Genomic DNA, 18,055 nt, shown 5'->3' with positions numbered 1-18,055 from the left:
ACCGACAAGAGAGACTAAGGCAGAAGGCCTCCACCGCCCGGTTGCGGCCGGGGGCCCAGCTCTCCGGTTCTTCCTCTCGCCCGGGGTGTTTTCTGCTCAAAAGCCCTCCGGATTCATCTGCGGCAATCGTCCCCTCGCATCCCTCTCCGCCAGTCGGGGAACGAAAGGACGCGCCACCGACCCCTGCGCCCGGGCAGAAGGGTCCGCGGTCATTTCTCCTCCCTTATTGCTTCTGAAGCAGCGGGGCGGCGGGGGCTGCCCTCCGTGGGAACCCCCCCTGCCCCTCGGCCGTCCTCTCCGGGGCTGGGGACACGGGGTGGGCTGGTTTGTGCTATTATCTGTACGCGCTGCCGAGGGAGGGGGCCGGGCTGGGGAGAGCGGTGTCCTGACACCGGGGGAGATGGGGAGCGTCCGGTCACAGGCAGGACAGGGAGGGAAATAAAATAGTGACCCAAAAGAAGATCCCAACCTTTTTTCCTTTTTTTTTTTTTTTTGGTGGGTTTTTTTGTTGGTTTTTTTTTTGTTTTTTTGTTGGTGTTTTTTTTTTTTTTTTTTTTAAGTGCAAAAAGCTCTCTGCTGCCCTAGAGAGAGGTTCTTTGGACCGACCATTCATTGCAAAGGAAAAAACGGCAGCTAAAAGGGGGTGTGGGGGGGGGAAAGGAGAGGACAATGCAGTGGGGCGTTCGTGCCAGTTCGGTCCCAGGCCAACAGCACCCTGGGCAGACAGAGCAGCCTTCACCCCTCCGGCCACGGCAGCCCTGGAGTGCTTCACGATGCCGGGCCACGCGCAGGGAGCTGGGGGAGGAAGAGGAGGCAGCTCCTGTCCCTCCGTGTGCTCACTCACCCCTGGCTGATGCTTTCCGAGTCCTCCCTGAGCTCTGATGTACCTGTGGTTTCTCCCCTGCTCCCAGCCGGCACCCGGCCCCCGGCCATCACCTCTGTGCGGGGCTGCGTCGGGACACACGGCGCTCCAGGAAAGCCGGCGCTGCCCCAGAGCGGACACGGATCGTCCCCCAGCCTCGCTTCCCCAGGCAGGGGGGGGCAGAGGGGGGAAGAGCGGGCTGCAAAGCCCCTGCTCCTGGCCAGCGTGTGCCAGCCCTGCAGCCGGAGAACCTGCGATACCCCTGGCTGCGGGGCTCCTGCCCTCGCTACTGAAAGAGCCACCTGGATGGATGAGGGGTGGGAGGAGGAGGGGGTTTGATCACAGCCCCTGCAGCCGGACGAGGGAAACCATAAGGGGGCAAGCGACGAGCTGGTGGTGGCACGAAGGGGTACATTTTGTTCCAGCTCTGCTCCCGATTCCTTGGAGAGACCTTGACCCTCGAGCTTTGTGCTAACGGGGAAGTGACAAGTGTTTCAAGGCAAGGAGACGATGGGGAAGAGGGGAAAAGCTGGGGGAAGAGGGTGCCCCATTTCTCTGCACAGAGATCTCTTATTACAACCTCCGCCTTGGGAGCGGCCAGCCTCCGGGCCGAGGCTCCCTGCCATTTGCCCGTTCCTCCTCTGGTACTGGCCAGCCTGGCGGGACATCTTCATCGGCAGAAGTCCCGGGGGAGGAGGAGGAGGAAGGACGGTGGAGTGAGGCCAGCAGCGGCCCTGCCTGCCGAGTCAGGTGGGAGGCAGCGGCAGGACACGGAGGGCAAGGTGGGGACGTGGAGGAGCAGCTCTCCGAGAGGGGTGGGATGGGCTCTTTTCCTTCTCCTCAGTCTGCCCCGGGGAGGGTCTCTAGCTGATTTTTTGGATCAGCTTCTCATCAGACAGGCAGTAGAGGCTGTTGATGGACAGGTCCGAGATGAAGTGCTCACAGGCTTTGCGGGTGATCTGTTTGCAACCTCGCAGGTCGATTAGGGTGACGTTGGAGATACGACGAAGGTAAAGCAAGGCCTGGTCCGTCAGCTTATTGCAGCCTGCGGGGAGATGAGAGGAAAAGTGAGCTTCGACAGCTCTGCAAAGCCGGAGCTGAGCTCCCATGTCCGGCGGGGAGGAGGAAGCCACTTTAGAGCAGCGAGTCCAGCCTGGGCCACCCAGAGCAGCGTACTCACCTGCCATGTTGAGCTCCGTGAGGGAGTTACGCGTGGAAGAGCCCACGGCCGTGAGGAGGTTGGCCGACTGGTCCGTAAGGTGGTTGCAGTGGCTGAGGTCGAGGCGGGAGAGCAGGGGCATATGGCGGATGATCAGCCGCAGCGTGGCATCGGTGATGTCCAGGCCGGCGAGCCGGAAATCAATCATGTTGCGGAGTTTGCTGCGATTGTCCTGACCTGTAAAGGGAGAGGAGAAGCTGAGCGCAGACTATCCGCCCTGCTGCATCTGGGCATTCTGGGTCCAGCGTTGCACCCAGGTCCCCACGACCCATGGGGATCCTCGTCAGTCACCACCGCCCCAGCCTTGCCCCATGGCAGCCTGGACAACAGCTTACTGGGTTTGTCTGTTGGAGGCGTGAGTAAGTCCCGGATCTGAGGGTCCTTGATTCCTACTGCCCACCGAAGATCGAGGGTCCTGAGAAGGGGGCAGCTGGAGGTACTGAGAGCACAGACCGCAGACCAGGAACAGCCTGCTAAGATGAGGTCTTTCAGGCCTGCCGGGAGACGGGACAGAGATAACAAGTCAGACGAGCTTGGTCAGTTCTGAGGCATCCCAGATCTCAACACCCTTTCTCCAGGCACATGAGGAAGCAGCTCCCCTCCCTGCCCAGGGTGGGACGGGGAACCGGGCTCTCTGAAGGACAGGACACCACACAGCCACGGGACACCACATCCCCCTCGGCTGCTTGCTGGGTGACGGGATCCAGGCACCTGGGAGTCTTCCTGCTGACCCAGGGTGCAGAGCCTGTCTCTCGCTGTGGTCCAGCCGTCAGGAAGCCCTGGAGCAGGCTGGTGGCAGAGGTAGGGACCCCTTCCCGGCCCACGCTCACCTGGCAGCCTGTTGACGAGCCACGTAAGCTGTTTTTTTGAGATATTGGTCCAGCTGAGGTCGAGGCTGACCGGCTGTCTTTTGATGATGCCGCTCAGCGCCTGGGGGGTGATAGACTTGCACCGGCTCAAATCTATCTTTGTCCACAATCTCTTGTCACAGCACCTGGGGATGAGGACAAGGCTGAAAGTTGAGCCCCCAAGAACCCCCCGGGATATGAGACGGCTGATGGGTCTCTTGGCTGCAGGGAGGAACCCAGCCCTGGCATGGCCCCAGCCGCAGAACAAGGCTGTTCTGCCTGGTTTCCCTAGGTTTCCCCAAACACGCAGGGAGGTTGCCGAGGGTGTCCAGCCACCCAGGGATGCCCAGAACAGCCCCAGCTGGGTTTTGCTGCCACGTAATAAGACTCTGAGTCGCAGCTGTCTGCCTGCTTGCCCCCTCCTGGGCGCTCCTCCCACCAGGGCAAAGATCTTAAGCATCCTTGTTCCCAGCAGGCAAAACACTCAGCCTGGTCCCACCCCACGGCCTCGGCAGCACTCGCTGCTTTGCCGGGAGCTGCAACAGAGCCTGGAGGTGGCACAAACTCCTCCTCTCCTGTGGCAGACTGGGGAGACCCAGGACCCGATGGCAGCTGAGCTGTGCTCCTGAAGATGCCACACCAGTGGCAGGTGAGGGGACGCTCTCCTCCAGCCACCACGCCCCACCATTCCCAGCAGCCACTGATCAAAGCGGGCCAGTCCTTTCCCATTGTGCCATTCCCGCTGCTCAGAGGTTAGAAGCCTCCCAGTTTCCAAGTCCCCTGTCTGTTCCCAAGCCCTCCAACCACAGCTGTCCCAGTGCCAGCATTGTCTTCAGGCCTGCCACCCCCTGAGTCGAGTCGGTTCCAGCCAGCAAACCCATCCCTGCCTCAGTCTGCCCTCCCCTGCCTGCTGGGAGGCCGAGGCAGGACGGGTGGCAGGGAAGGGCAAGGACGACGCAGGGCGGTGGGTGAGGAAAGGGCATTGGCACCTTGCAGGGACACGGCAGGGGACAGCACAGCCCACCACCATCTCCCAAAGAGAGGGGACAGGAGAAAGGCAGTAGAAGGGACAATAGAGACCTGCATGTATGGCAGAAGCAGCAGCCAGCAGGTCTGGCCACCGGGTCTGAGGGCAACGCTGCCCAGCAAGTGCCAGCTGCGTGGAGCAAAGGGAGGACACCGAGGGGGCTGGAGGAGAGATCCCTTCCCCCTTCCCCTCCGGCTGCTCATCAGGCACGAGGCTTGGCGTGGCCCAGGGGTCAGGACGTGGGTAGGCCTGGCTATGCGCCCCCCGCCGCCACGTGTCCCCACACTCACCACTTGTACCAGGTCTTGCACACCCGCATGCACTCGCAGAGCTCCCTGCGAGTGAGGTAGCGGAAGACGGACATCCACACCTCGCGTTGCATCCAGCTCTCCTCGCCCTCTTGCGCCCGGCCCCCTCGGCCATTGAGCCGGGCTGCCCCCCCCTCCTCCGCGTTCTCGTCCTCCTCCTCTTCTTCCTCTTCATCCTCCTCGGCGGCTGCCTCCTCCTCCCCCCCGCCCCGCAGGGGCATCCTGGCGGGTGCGTGGCGCATAACCACGCGGGGAGAGTGCTGCAGGTTGGTGGAGGAGGCCGTGATGGCTTGCAGCTTGGGGACGATAGAAGTGCCGTGGACGTCTTTGGTGGGGCGCTGGAGCGTCACGGTGAGGTAGGAGCCGTGCAGCTTGGCCTTCTCCACCTCCGACAGCTCCTTCTTGCCGCTGGGGTTGTTCTCTTTCTCCCGCACCATGGTTCGCTCGGTGGCCTGGAGCCGCAGCAGCTGCCGTCGCTTGAAGCGCTCGTCTCTGCTGACGCTGTGGTGGTCGCTGGGGCCGGCTCCTGGGGACGAACGCGTCACCACGCCTCGCGGCGACGCCGGGTCGTGGATCAGCTGCAGCATGGGGGTGGGCGAGTTGGGTGGGGGGGTCAGGGGCTCCTCGCAACTCCGCAGGGGCCGCAGCACCTTGGCTTGTGCGGTGTCGTCATCGCTCTCCTCCACCTTCCGCTTCTGCGGGGAAGTGGAGCGGCAGGTTAGCGGGGACGGAGCTGCAGTGGGCCTGGGGAGTGCATCCGCCCCCTCCTCTTCCCCAGGCCAACACGCACGGTGCCAGCAGGGTCTGCACCAGCAGTGCCCAATACCACCAGGGCCAGAGTCCACCCACACCAGCAACCAACATTCTCCTTCTCGCTTTGCAAAAGGGGCGTCCCTTGAGGTTGGGGGTAGCTTCCCCTCCGTGCCTAACAGTCCCTCGTCCCTTGCAGCAGAAACTCTCAGGATTACAGCTCAGAACAAGACACCATGGGGATAAGAGGTGCTCATCACAACTGCTTGAAGTGCTGGGGGACCCAGGAACCAGGCAGATGTGCACCCCAAGCATGCACATCACCCAGGAGAAGATCAAGGTGCCCCAGAGCAGCTGTCCACCGCCTGGCTTGCCTTAGCTGCTGCACTTCCATCCACAGCAGTTGGCACGGTCCTACAGGCGATGCGGCAGCCGTAGGCCGGTGTCCCGGGCAGCGCTGGCAGCCGCCAACGGGCCAGCTGCCGCCGCACACAGTCTGCTTGCTGCCTGGTGGAGGAACCTGGCTGCCCCTGCCGCTTCTGCAGGAGCCTGGCCTTGGCCTGCTGACGGGCTCCCTGGGAGCCGGGGACAGAGAGCAAGGGGCTGTCAGCTCGCCCCCCCGGCAGGGTGCCAGGCCCAGACTGTGGCAGGATGCTGCCAGGCCCCCAGGCGCTGTACCCCCAGTGACCCCTGCTCTCACTAGTCGCTGCCCACCCGGTCCCCTGGATTGCACTGGTGCCTGCCTGCCCTGCAGCCCGCCCACGCAGCCCGCCCTGGTTGGACATCCCCTCGGCAGGATGCAGTAGGGTGGAGGACGCACGTCCCGCCCTGCCACGGCACAGCTCGCCTCCTACCTGGCCCTTCTCTGCGTCATCACCCTGGTAGCATTTGGGGCACTCCCAGCAGTTTGGGAGCTCATCGTTGAGCAACCCTTCCCCATCCATCTGCAAAGGGAAGAGGACAGTCAGCAACAGTCCTTCCCCACAGCCAAGCCCCCCCTCTGCCCCGCCCCGGGGCCCGCGCTGCTCACCTGCAGGCAGCCAGGGTGAACAATCTCGTTGCAGATACAGCACTCCATGAGCTTCTTCTCAAAGTCCTGCGAGTCCTCGTTCTGATCCACCTCCCCGCAAAGTGCACACGTGACCGAGTGAGGCAGCCTGGGCTACAAAGGAAAGCAGGGGTGAAACCAGGGCAAGGTGAGACAGCCTTCCCCCTTCTCTACCTCATTGCCCAAATCACGGGGAAGGGGCCAACTATCCCCCCAGAATCAAACATTGCCCTCTGTCTGATCCTGATCGGCCACACAGAGTTACTGCCAGGCTGCAGCAGACTTCTGAAAAAAGGATCAGGCCACAGACTCACCGCTAAGCACTGCCGGAGGACGCAGGACTGCTTCATGCGGCCAGGCCCGCCAAATTTCTTCATGTCCCTGCAATAGTGGCACATGCCACACTCGCCCTGCATGCAAGCCTTGCATTTTCGGCACCGCACCCGTCTCCGCCTGGCGCCCGACACGATGGGAGAGACTGTAGGCCTGACGGGTGTCGGGCGGGGGGTTGGCTTCATGGTGTGCGGCTTGGTGATGGGGATGGTGGGTAGGCGCACCCTCAGCCTGGCCTGGAGCTTTAGCTGGCAACAGAAAGAGAAAGGGGAGTGGCGTGAGACAAGTGAACCGCTGCATTCAGCTTGGATCAGAAAGCCTCTGATCCCCAGCTCCCTCGCCGCGACCTCAGATAACATGCCGGAGAGCAGCCCCGCTCCCTCACCTCTCTGCAGACAAAGGCGCCTGTATCGGCGCTGCCCCGGGCAGCTCTCCTCGAGCTTGGCCTTCGCCACCCCACACGAAGAGCTCTCTTTCCTCCCACCCCCCATCAACAGTCAGAAACGAGTCTGAAGAGGGCTGCTGAGTCCCAGAAGCATCGCGGTGCTCCAACAACAGCCACTCCTTCCTTCTGGGGCAAAGAATGACAAAGTCCACCCAGGCTACCAGAAAGGCCGGCTTCTCTCCGTGCCGCCCAGGTCCCTCCACCAGCTGCACAAGGGGACAGGGCTCAGCTCCAACCCAAATGCTCTGGTCATTCTTTTCCACAAGCTCGAGGCACGCTGGGAACACCCGAGCACCCCTGTTTGCAGCGCAGGTGAGATGGCACAGCTCTCCAGCAGACACCTGCCACCACGTGTCCCATCAGCCCTCACAGCAAACACGCCGGCTGCAGCATCCTTCCGGGACCGGCCGCAATGCTGCCTGCACCACAGCTGATGGGCTTGGGGAAGGGCAGGCACCCCAAAAAATGCAGTACAAGGACAGGGTCGGGGATGTGCCAAGCAGCTGAGTGCTGCATCCAAAGTGTGCAGACGTCTCCAGGTCTCTTCTCCCAGAAAAGCTGCCCGAGATGCTTGTGCTGCTCAAGGGCCAACAAATCACGCTGGATCCCCTTGGGCAGGGCAGGCAGGCACAGGCACCTCCAAAGGGCAAGCCGAGAGGCCTGTTTGTCTCCAGACGGGGTGTTACCCGCCCTTCCCAGTGTGATGGGGTCATGCTCTTCCCATACGCCTGCCCGTGAGCCCGTCTCCTGGCAGGAAGGAAGCAGTGACCTACGGGAGCTGTGGGAAGGCAGCCTGCAGAGGGGAAGTCCGGCCGGCCAGCGGCAGGCTGCTCCTCACCTCCATCTGCCCAGCGAGCTCAGCCTGGGCCTTGGCCCAACTTTGGGCCCTGGGTTATAAGCATAGCTGGAGATCGAAGGGCAGGGGCGCGCTGAAAGGTCCCTTTCCTAAGAAGCTGGCTGCTACGTGCCAGTAGAGACCCCCAGGAGGGAGCTGCCTTCCTTAAGGGTGCAAGAGCCAACGCTACAGCACGGGCAGGGACCCAAGGGGCACGCTCACCTAGCGGTGAGGGGCCGGCCTGCCCACCGAACAGGCAGGGTTGATGCTGATCACTAACCCCCACACCTTCATCTCCCGGGGAACGCAATAGCCATACATTCCCCTGACACACAACATCGCTCGCGCCACCCAGGACCCTCTTGTCAAGCCAGAGAGCTGCCAGGAGAGCACCCTTTGGAGGATCACCCCAGAGAGCTGCCAGGAGAGCACCCTTTGGAGGATCACCCCTTCCACCAACAGCAGAGCTCCCTCTCCTCTGAGCATGACCGAAAGGTTGAAGAGCAGAGTGGCTGGGGATGACCCAGTTCCCACCCGGCAGCTGAGCTGGGGTAACCGGCAGGGTGGGAGATGACCACCGCTGCCAGCAAACAGGTTTGCCCACGGTGCTGTGGAGGTGGTCGTGCCCCACAGCGTGCCTCTGCAACGCTCCCTTTCTGCCTGCCGGCTCGGCCTCCTGAGGCAGGTACACGGAGGCGATGCCACTGCACTCCAGTTGCGGTCAGCGACTCAGCCAAGGGCAAGTTACCAGCTCAACTGCACACGATACCCACCCACGTCCCCTCCTCGCAGCTCCTACCTTATCTCTCTTGGGCCACTGGACGATGGGGATGCCTGTAAGTGCCAGTTTGGGGTCGCTGTTCGCGTATTCTTCTAGCAGCAGCTAATGGAGAGAGTTGGGATGAAGGGGGGAAGGGAGAAACAAAAAGCACAGGTGTGAGCAGAGTGAAACAGGGCTCCCGCCAGCAAGGCGAGCTCCGACCAGATGCCAAGGCCAACATGCTTCAAACACGGCTGGGAAGGAGCCCTCCTCTACCCACGCCCGCGAGCGACGATCCCTCCCCACATTAGACAGACAAGCTCTGTCGAGTCGATCTGCACGAGCGCTTTCATCAACTGCGTTTCAGCCCCGAGGCCCCCGCGCTGTGCGGTGGTAGGGGGAGAGCGCCAAGCTTTTGCAATCCAGGGGGATTTACGGAGGAGGATTCATGAGGATCGCCCCCTCATCTGCAACCCTCCCCAAGCACAGGGGAGCAGGAGGGTGCAGCTCCAGCATCCCCTCCGTAGCCTGGCGCAAGCTGCCGGGTAGCCAAGAGCTGCTCCCCCGCACTGCCTCGGGGTTTGGCTTTGACTTTGCCATGAGAGATCCCTCGGCACCAACCGGACGGGCACGCTGCCCTACGGCGCGACAGCCACCCTTACTCTCAGTGGATGCGGGCTCCCTGCACTCAGCCCGGCCGTTTCAGCCCTCTCGCTCCCCACACCCCTCCACCGCAGCCCCCCTCCCCACGGTCATCCCCCCCCCCCCCCCCCAACGTGCCCACTGCAAAGGTGCTTTATTTACTTGGCGTTGCCATGGCTACGCTGGCAGGAACCTCCTGCCGGCATCCCTACGGCATCCCTACGCTCCGTGCTTCCCGCTGCCAGGCAGGGCGAGGGCAGGGACCAGCCCGCGTCCCCCTCGGGGGGGGACTGCTCGCTCCCTGGGTGTGAACCCCAACCCGGCTTCCCAGCGCTCCACCACCCTTCTGGGGCGGCAGCGGGAGGCAGGAAGCGGTGGCCTCCTCTCTGCTCCCCAGCAGCACAGCCTGCTGCCTACAGACTTTCCACCTCCCCGCCAGCCTTCCCATGAGCACACGCTGAAAGGAAAGGTCAGGGGCTGGGGGCTCACACGCACACACACGCGTGTGGGCAGGGAAACACAGTCTCCCTCCCGCTACCCGGGGTGCCACGGGGAGTGACAGTGGCTCAGGCATGCTTTGGGCTGGGGGGGGGGGGGGGGCGGGCAAGGGGCTGGGGGGCACCCAGGTCCCGTGGTTGCATCTGGCCCGGAGCTGGGGTGGGTGACAGCCCCCTTGTCCCTTCTGACCCCTCAATGCTCTGGCAGGGTGGGGGGACAAGGCGGAGGGGATCCTGCGAACACACCGCATGCTTCCCCCCGGCCGGCAGGAACTCGGCACACCGGCGAGCGCGCCCCAAGGAAGGGGAGGGGAGAGGTGAGCCCAAGCACCAGCCAGGGACCCCTCCAGGGAAGCAGGGGTCCCCCCGTGGTCCCCTCCCACCCTGGCTGGGTCCAGAGCGTCCCCGCGTCCCCTCCCCATCCCGCGAGCGTTGCCAGCTGCCTGACCTTGCGCCTCTGGAGCTGCCGAGACTCTAGGGTGAAGTTTGCCGAGCCCTCTTTGTTTCGGTGCCCGCACTGTGAGGGCTGGGGGCCCCCCCCCTCTCCCCAGACACCTCCAGGGGCTGGCTCAGTCTGAGCGGACACGAGCCGGACCCCTGGTCTTCGGGGACATGACTGGGGGAGCAGTCGCACCCCCCACCCCGAGCACCCCTGGCTCCTCCCCGGCTCCGGCAGCCGCACTGGCAGCCGCGTGCTCCTCCCGAGCCCTTGGGCAGCAGCAGCAGCTTCCTGAGCCTGAAACAATGCTGCTGCGTCACCCACATGCGGTTCCCAGCAATGCTTTGCAACGGGAAGATGGCAGAAGAGAAAAAGCGAGCGAACGAGCAGAGGGCAGAGCCGTTCTGCTGCAGAGCCGGGAGGGGCCGGGACGGGCGGCTGGCGCCGCACGGATTGGCGCAGGGGCCCCGGCGGCGCGGCCCACCTTCCTCCCTCCCTCCGCCACTGCAATCGGAGACACCGGGGCCAGGCTCCCCAGGGCCAGGGCAGGCTGGGGAGAGCGCGGTGGAGAGCCCTGGCCAGCCCCGCTCACGCCCAGCCTCCACGACGCCTTTCTTTTGTCTTCTCCAAAGTGGTTTTTGGGGTTCCTGTTGGAAGCCGAACCGACCTGGATCTAGGAGACACCACTGGCAGGAGCAGGGAGGAAGGGCTTTTAAATCAAGGCAAAGGGGGATGAGCTGCCCAAAACATGGGGGCTACAGGGGCTGCACCCACACCATCCTGACCTGGATGCGCAAACCTTCCCTGACAAACATCCCGTCAGCCAAGTTTGGGAGCAGCTGTAGTCCCAAAGCCACCGGTGACCTAACCACTAGAGGGGGACAAACCCATACCCAGCAAAGCAAGGTTCCCCCCCTCCTCAACCAGCCCCAGCTCCCTGAGACCCCCCCAACCTGGCTACAGACCATCGCAATTAAAATGGAGGAAACCCTTAAAATAAAACAAGTTCCCCAAAGCAGCACTGGAGAACGGCGACTACTCCTACCCCTGATGCAGCCAAAGCATCTGCAGGCAACCTCAGCTTTTGTCTCTCCTGCCCCTGGAGAGCCCAGGAAGCCACTGGGCCACACCGACCAGACACTCTGGGTCCAGACTGTCACCACCTGAACCACCGATGACACCCCCGGCCCCGGCTCTCCATGGATCTCGCCATCTGCATCACGCTGGGGACACCCGGCCCGGTGTGGAGGATGTGCAGGGTGGCTCCTCCGTCATGTTGCCAAGGTCAAGCACATCAGATGGCGCTCCAAGGTGACACCCGGTCAGACAGGATGGCAGAGAAGCCTTCGACCCTGTGTGCTCCTGGCTGCAGAGCTCCCATTTGGGCAGCAAGTATGGAAGCATCAGGCATCTCGTGAACGTCACGCTGCTGGCACTCACACGGGAAGGGGAACTTTGTACACAGCTCTGCGCTTCACACTGTGGATTAGTCTCATCTGATCCACAGGCAGGAGCGTGGCCAGTGCTGCCGTCCCACCAAGGAGGGGGACCTTTCCAGCACAGCTCACAAGCCACCCTGGCCTTTCTCATCCATCCCTGGTGGAAGCAGCCCCTGTTCCTCACCAAGTCCTCTCCGTGTCCCATTGCCCTGCAGCAAACAGGGGACTGCGCGCGCTTTCCCCACGGCCACGGAAAGGGAGTAGAGTGTCCCGAGACCACTCACTCCTCCCAAAGGTGCTTGGCAGCGCTTTTACATCCCCTGGGCTTCAGCAAGCTGACATGTTCGCTGTGTCTCTCAGACATGAGCACCTGGAGAAACAAACTGTCTTAGGAAAGCAGATTCCAGCTGGCAGATTTACTGGGGCAGGGAAAGGAGAGCATGAGGCACAGGGAACGTTTCAGGCAGATATGACCCACAGGAGGACCAGACGAGGAGAGTAACGTGCGCTTACAGAGGAGTGAGATGTCTCTGATCACGGGGAGACCCAAAGCAGCACAGAGCCAGGTACGTGGGCAATGTCAGAGATGAGGTCCTGGAGACAGGATCTGCACTTCTGGGAGAGGCTTTTCTTGATTCTACAATGCTTGGTGCTCCAACACCTCCACACAGGGCCCAAACATAACCCGTTTGTGCCAGTTAGGGAGGCCGCAGGGCTTGGTGACACTGCAGCAAATGAGTAGTTCCAACATGGGCTCAGCTCCCCACAAGTCAGCCAAGAGCAGGTCTGACAGCTCTACAGCCAGAGCCTCGTGAACCATCCCGTTCCTCCGAAGCCTAAATGATGGAAACCAGCAGACCGCAAGAGGGGTCAGAAGTGATGGACACAAGCACTCAAAAGACAACAGGACCTCTCAAAAGTTCACCTCTTTGCCAATGATTTTTCCAATGACCCCAATCCAGACCATGCACAGAGGCATCACCAAATGAAGATTTTTCATGAAGACATCAGTGCTACAAGGTGATGTGTCACAACCTCATTTCACAAAGGCAGATCTTCTCCTGAGGCAGTGCTAGAAACCTTTTTGATTTCTGTGGGACCTCCCATTTAAGCCAGTGGAGAGCAGCTCTTAGTCACTGGTTCAGACAGCAGCAACGTGCTGTCACCAGGAGCTTTCCAAGGGAGACAGCAAAGCTTAGAACGGCTAAGGAGAGGCAGAGGTGCCAACATGCTCTTCCCATTCAAGATGCCTGATGCAGCCTTATCTAGGATAGGTTTACAAAGTCTCAGCAGACGGACAATCCCTCCTGCTATGGAGCTGGAAGCATATCTTTGTCACATCCAAAGCGTCATGTCCCACCATGTGACAGCTCCAGGCTCCATTCATGACAGTACACAGAAGCTTATTTCTCCACATGACCCAACATACAGGCATCCTGAAGTCACGATCGCCACGCAACAGGCTGTGGGGAAAGGCAGCGTTTTCCTGGTCTGTGCCTGGGGACACTAGTTAGCAGAAGGTGGCAGGAAGCACGGTGGGACATTTGATCCGACAGGCAGATCGAGGTGCCAGGTCACTACCTGCATATCCAGGCTCTATGAGGAGAAAACGCCACGTTCTGATCCTGGGGAGCAGAGAGACCAAACGAACACGCAGGCCGCAGCCACAAAAGCCTTCCGCAATGCAATGTTTGCTTAGCTCGAAGTCAGCTACGTAGTGACAGCAGCTAAGTTGGCGAGTGCTGAAAACCCCTAGGTTCTGTGCTTGTCTAGAATGGGTTTTTCCCAACAGTCCTGCTGGCCAGATCCCAGGTCCATTAATGACCTCACTTGGTGTCGTAAGGGTAAGAATACCTGCTGGAGACTGACGGTCCCAGAGTCAGGCTAAGATGCTGTGGAGGATGTACTACTTTTTCTTTAGCTTAAGTCACTGAAAATGGATTAGGCTGTAGTTCTCTACTAGCACATAAACAGAAACAGAGGATGAACAGAAGGGATCCGGGTCTGTGCTGCAGGATGAGGGATCCCGCACGGATCATGCCTCAGAGCTGGGAGGGAAGGCAGGAGCACCAGAACAAGACCAGAGGAGGGAAGGGCTGTGCTTACACACAGCCAGGACTGTGTTCTGGGAAGTCAGCTACAGTTGTGCAAGAACACAAAAGCTGTTAAAGGAGAGAGTTACACTGAAGCCTACATAGGGAACATGACTGAAGTAGGATCTGTATCCCACATCACGAGTTACAGATGCATGGATAGCCACTTCCCGCCTCTAGCTTGGTAACAACTTGTCCTGCCTAAAAAAAAAAAAAAACAAACCAAAGTAACATGCTCTCCATATAAGCTGTTGATATTGAAAATTAGACCTTCACTCATCAAGCTTTTCAGTGAGCAGACCAGTTAAAAGGTTTAGCAAGGAATGTCTTATCCCTTTTCAGGATTTATAAGCCTACTTACACTTGCCAGTTCCACCACCCCTAAGGAAAATCTAAGTTTTGAAAGTAGAGGTTTGCTGTAGTTTGACAAACTTGTCCTGTCTTCTCCAGCCACTGCAGTCTGATGGCTACAGATCTTCATGCCTTGAGGAGGCCCTGTAGCACAGGCTTTACTTGGGAGGCTGATGGTCCTGAGGGACAGAGTCCTGCAGCTCAGGATACCTCTGAACCTCAGAGAACAGCCAGCTTTAAGGAGCAAGTCCTTCAGGGAAGCTGCTGGCTCTGACCAGACTGCGGGGACTTTCACCCACAGATTCATCTGTGAGGTACAACTGGACACAGGGGCTGGTGGGTCACGTCAAAGCCACAGATCCATTAGCTCCAGAACGTAACAAATCCTTTGAACAGGTCTCACAACCCAGCTGAACACCGATGACATTGAATGCTCTGCCTTCAAAACACCCAACGCAGGACACTGGTGTCCCCTTCTCAGTCCAAGGGTGAAACGCTACGCTCGCAGCTCGGTGTGAGTTTCTCCAGAGCATCATATGGTCCGCAGTGGCTCAGAATCACACGCACTGCGAACCTTTAGGCCACGGCACACACAGCGCACTTGAAAAAGCCACAGGAAACCAGAATTGCACCTATTCCCACTCCCACAGCCAAGCACCACCAGAGATTGGCCTACAAATGACAATCCACTCTGCAAACCCAGAGCTGCACCCTCTGCTCCAAATGCAGGAGAGCACCGAATTTACCAAATGACCCACAAGAAAAGAAAAAATAATCAGGAGACAGCACTTGGAAAAGAAACATGATGGCAAATACCAGGATACACCCATGGCTGTGTCTGGATGTCTGCTTCGGTACAGACAAGCAGCTGAACAGATCACGATCAGCAAGGAAGGGAGCAGAAGAGAATTGTGGTTTTAGGGACTAAAACGGACTTTTGGGGAATAGAGCAAGGCTGACACTCTTCAGTGTTAAAACACCAAAGCTCACGGAGTCAGCACAACAAGTCTGGCAGACACAGCTCAGGGTGTAAAGCAGTGCAGGGAGGGGAAGGAAAAGTCTTTTATAACCTAAGGTCACATCCTGTGCAAACAGCCCAAAGAAACAAGGCCAAATCCACCTGGGGCAAGGAAAAGGCTCCAACTGTCACGGTGTCCAGCAGCCCAAGGAGTCCACAGCCAGGACGGGAAACGAACTGCACCGCAAACAAGCGCTCTTGCGCCGATAACCGTAAAGGACCCAGACAGGGCCCAGAGGGTCCCCAGAGGAGTCTCAGCCTGGGAGCAGTTACTGCTCCTGCTAGCCCCAACCCAAAATCCAAGCCAGGGCTTGTCCCTGAGCATCAGCTGGTGCAACATCAGCCTTGTGTAGAGAACAAAGAGGACACCAAGGCTGCAGACACATCACCCCCCTGCCCCTCAGGACAGGGGTACAGTCAGAGTCAAGTGCAGTTTCCCTGTAGGAAAATGCCTTTCCACCTCTAATGCTGCAAGAAAGCGGATGCACCCTGGCAGCCCCGAGGAACGGCAGCGCTTGCGGCTCCCTCACGCCTACGTACCTTGACGTCAGCGATGAGGGCGTCCTCATCCTCAATGCCGGTAGGAACACACTTCTTGTGCAGAGGGAGCGACTCCAGTTTGTCTACGAGGCAGCGCAGCCCCTCCAGCTCAAACTGCGTCAGGTGCACCTTCCTGCTCTTGCGTGGGCTGCCACCGTTGGGGTCCCAGGCCTGGCCGTTTTGGGAGCCCCGGCTGGAGTCGGAAGAGTCTATAGATGGGGTCTTCTTCAGACCCGGCAGGCTGCTCCGGCAGCTCTTGCCCAGTTCATCATAGTCCACATTGGCACCGTTGGCTATGGGGCTGGTGAGAATGGACCGTCTTGTGACTGGTCGCCTGGGTTCCTTCCCTGCTGCATCCTCCTCTTCTTCCTCCTCCTCCTCCTCTTCCATGTTTACTGAGTCTGAGGAGCTCAGCTCCATATCTGCCATGATGGAGAAAGAGTGAGAGAAGAGCACAGTGGCCAGACAATCACTTGCAGGAGCTGTTTGGTTTCTAGAGGATTCCCCCGCCAGTTACCACAGGTGCCGGAGCAACAGATACGCACGGGGACAAGGAGAGAAGAAACGATGGGGCACAGAGTGGCTAGAAAAGAACAGCTAAAACCCTTTCCCATTCCTGGCTCCTTTTGTGGGAGGATGAGGCACAGGACACGGGAAAATTGCCCAGAGAAGGAGACAGCAACACCCTAGACTGAATTTCATAGAATTGTTTGGGTTGGAAGGGACCTTTAAAAATCATCTAGTCCAACCCCCTGCCATGGGCAGGGGCATCTTTCACTACTTTAGGTTGCTCAAAGCCCTGTCCAACCTGACTTTGCTTTGGAGGACTTGGGATCTCCAGCCATCTGGTCCTGGGACCTTGATCCTGCCTTCACGATGGGAGAAAGAGGACATGGACTTACTAGATGACCGCAAGGTCTCTGAGCCTGATTGTGCATGGCAAAGCACCCTTCCCTGATGGTAAAAGGGAAGGGGCTTCTCCTGCTCCCTTCCTTTTAGCTCTCTGTGCTAGTTCTCAGTGCTACCGAAAAGGCGATGGAAGCACTGGAGGCCCCCAGGCATGACGACAACAGTGACAGCCTTTCCTAAACCAAGTGCTGAGGGAGATCTCAAGGGGGGTACAGGAAGATGACAAGAGTCGGGAGCCGTGTCCCTCTGCTAGGGCCCCTTGGACAGAAATCGAAGTCCCGAAGAGGCTGTGGCTGCGAGGAGAAGCGCCCAGGAGTCAGCATTTACAGCCTCTTAGGAGAGAGCAGAGAGATTTACTTCAAGGGCCTTGGGTGGAGGCTATCTGCTGCTCTCCCACTCTGAGGAAGGGTCTCGGTAAGAAATCAGGCCCCACATGCCTTGGCTGTGAGGAGGCCAAACATTCCTTTTGCAAAAGACTCCCTGCACTCCCTTGCACATAACCCTTGACGGAACTTTAAAACTCTGCGTGCAGGAAGGCCCTGATCAGCAAGAAAACATTACTGCCCCGCAGCCCACAGCACAGCGGTGGTTACTGCAACTTCCCTCCGCCTCTTCTGTCAAAGACTTTGTGTGCACCAGCAAGGCCAGGAACTCGTACGCTGGTTTTGCAGCTGCAAGGAACCTGGCCTGTCGCACAGGCAAAGGAGGAAGCAAAAGTCTGGCTAGTTTTGACTTCTTGCTCAAAGGAAAAGAAATAAATTGCACCTCCTTCAGCTAGTCTGCAATGCCCTCTGCTCAGTACAGCAAACTGTGAAAAGAGAGGAAATACCCAAAGAAACCACCTTGTGAAATTGAGGAAGCGATGGTCCCAAATTCTTCCCACACAGCCCTGCCCTGCCCGCCGCACTGCTGAGCCAGACTGTACCCCAGCAGGAGGGTGCAAGAAACCACTTTGAGGCGGGTGAGGAAGGAACAAGGGCTGGACAGCCCATGCAGGGGGCTTACCCATGCTGAGCGATTCCTTCTGGAAGTCCTTGGTCAGATGTGAACGGCTGGTGATGCAGTAGACGTAGCGCTCCAGCACGTACCAACACATCTCGTAATAGAAGGGATAACGAAACTTATTTGGGACCTGCAAAAGAGGGAAGGGGATCTGCTCAGGCCTCCTTCACCACAGGGCTGCACAGAGATAACTTAACACTGCTGCCTCAAACCAGAGCGATCGCCTTCTGAGAGACAGGAAACCTATGTACATGTTTAACAGCTTCATTCATGCTTCTGGCAGCCTGATGTAATTCTCCTTGCAGAAGAATATTATCACCAGGCAGAGCAGAGACCAGGCACTACTCACTTTCCATTTTTCTTTGTTAGGGCTGCAGCTCTTCCCCACCAGATCTCCTTCTCATTAGTACAAGGAAAAAAGTGGCAGATGCCACAAAAAATTTCAGTTGAAGGGAACAGTTCAAGCCCTCTTCCCAAGCCCCAGCACAACATCTGACAGTATTTGTATGTGCAGAGGGAAAGGGTTAGTCTATTAAGACAGATGTTACCAGCTCAGCTATTCAGCAGAGTGCTGCTGGGGCTCTGTCACATCAGCACCAGCAATTCACATGCAGGCAGAAGATGCCCCTGACCCTGCTGCCTGCCTCACACCTTCCTGAGGTGACACTGCCTGGGGTGGAGCAGCACACA

The 18,055-nt window shown here is 59.2% G+C and overlaps 1 protein-coding gene across 2 annotated transcripts in view; it reads right to left on the bottom strand.

Moving 5' to 3' along the window:
• Positions 1 to 478: 478 nt before the first annotated feature.
• The window catches only part of KDM2A (lysine demethylase 2A), a 50,579-nt gene continuing 33,002 nt past the window's right edge, over positions 479 to 18,055 (bottom strand). Inside the window, exons 12-22 of one of the 2 annotated variants that reach the window (XM_075755449.1) lie at positions 17,369 to 17,495; positions 15,455 to 15,876; positions 8,475 to 8,558; positions 6,377 to 6,643; positions 6,045 to 6,176; positions 5,869 to 5,958; positions 4,247 to 4,959; positions 2,912 to 3,075; positions 2,417 to 2,575; positions 2,043 to 2,258; positions 479 to 1,907 (exon numbers count right to left, since the gene is read on the bottom strand). In XM_075755449.1, the coding sequence (XP_075611564.1) occupies positions 1,726 to 1,907; positions 2,043 to 2,258; positions 2,417 to 2,575; positions 2,912 to 3,075; positions 4,247 to 4,959; positions 5,869 to 5,958; positions 6,045 to 6,176; positions 6,377 to 6,643; positions 8,475 to 8,558; positions 15,455 to 15,876; positions 17,369 to 17,495 (2,556 nt within the window). In that variant the 3' untranslated portion in view covers positions 479 to 1,725. Of the gene's footprint in view, positions 1,908 to 2,042; positions 2,259 to 2,416; positions 2,576 to 2,911; positions 3,076 to 4,246; positions 4,960 to 5,868; positions 5,959 to 6,044; positions 6,177 to 6,376; positions 6,644 to 8,474; positions 8,559 to 10,022; positions 10,363 to 15,454; positions 15,877 to 17,368; positions 17,496 to 18,055 lie in introns of those variants that run through there. The other variant, XM_075755450.1, reaches the window with a different exon arrangement.

The sequence above is a fragment of the Balearica regulorum genome, chromosome 5 (assembly GCF_011004875.1).
Source record: "Balearica regulorum gibbericeps isolate bBalReg1 chromosome 5, bBalReg1.pri, whole genome shotgun sequence".
Classification (NCBI taxonomy): Eukaryota; Metazoa; Chordata; class Aves; order Gruiformes; family Gruidae; genus Balearica; species Balearica regulorum.
This window is presented reverse-complemented; position numbering and strand designations above follow the sequence as displayed.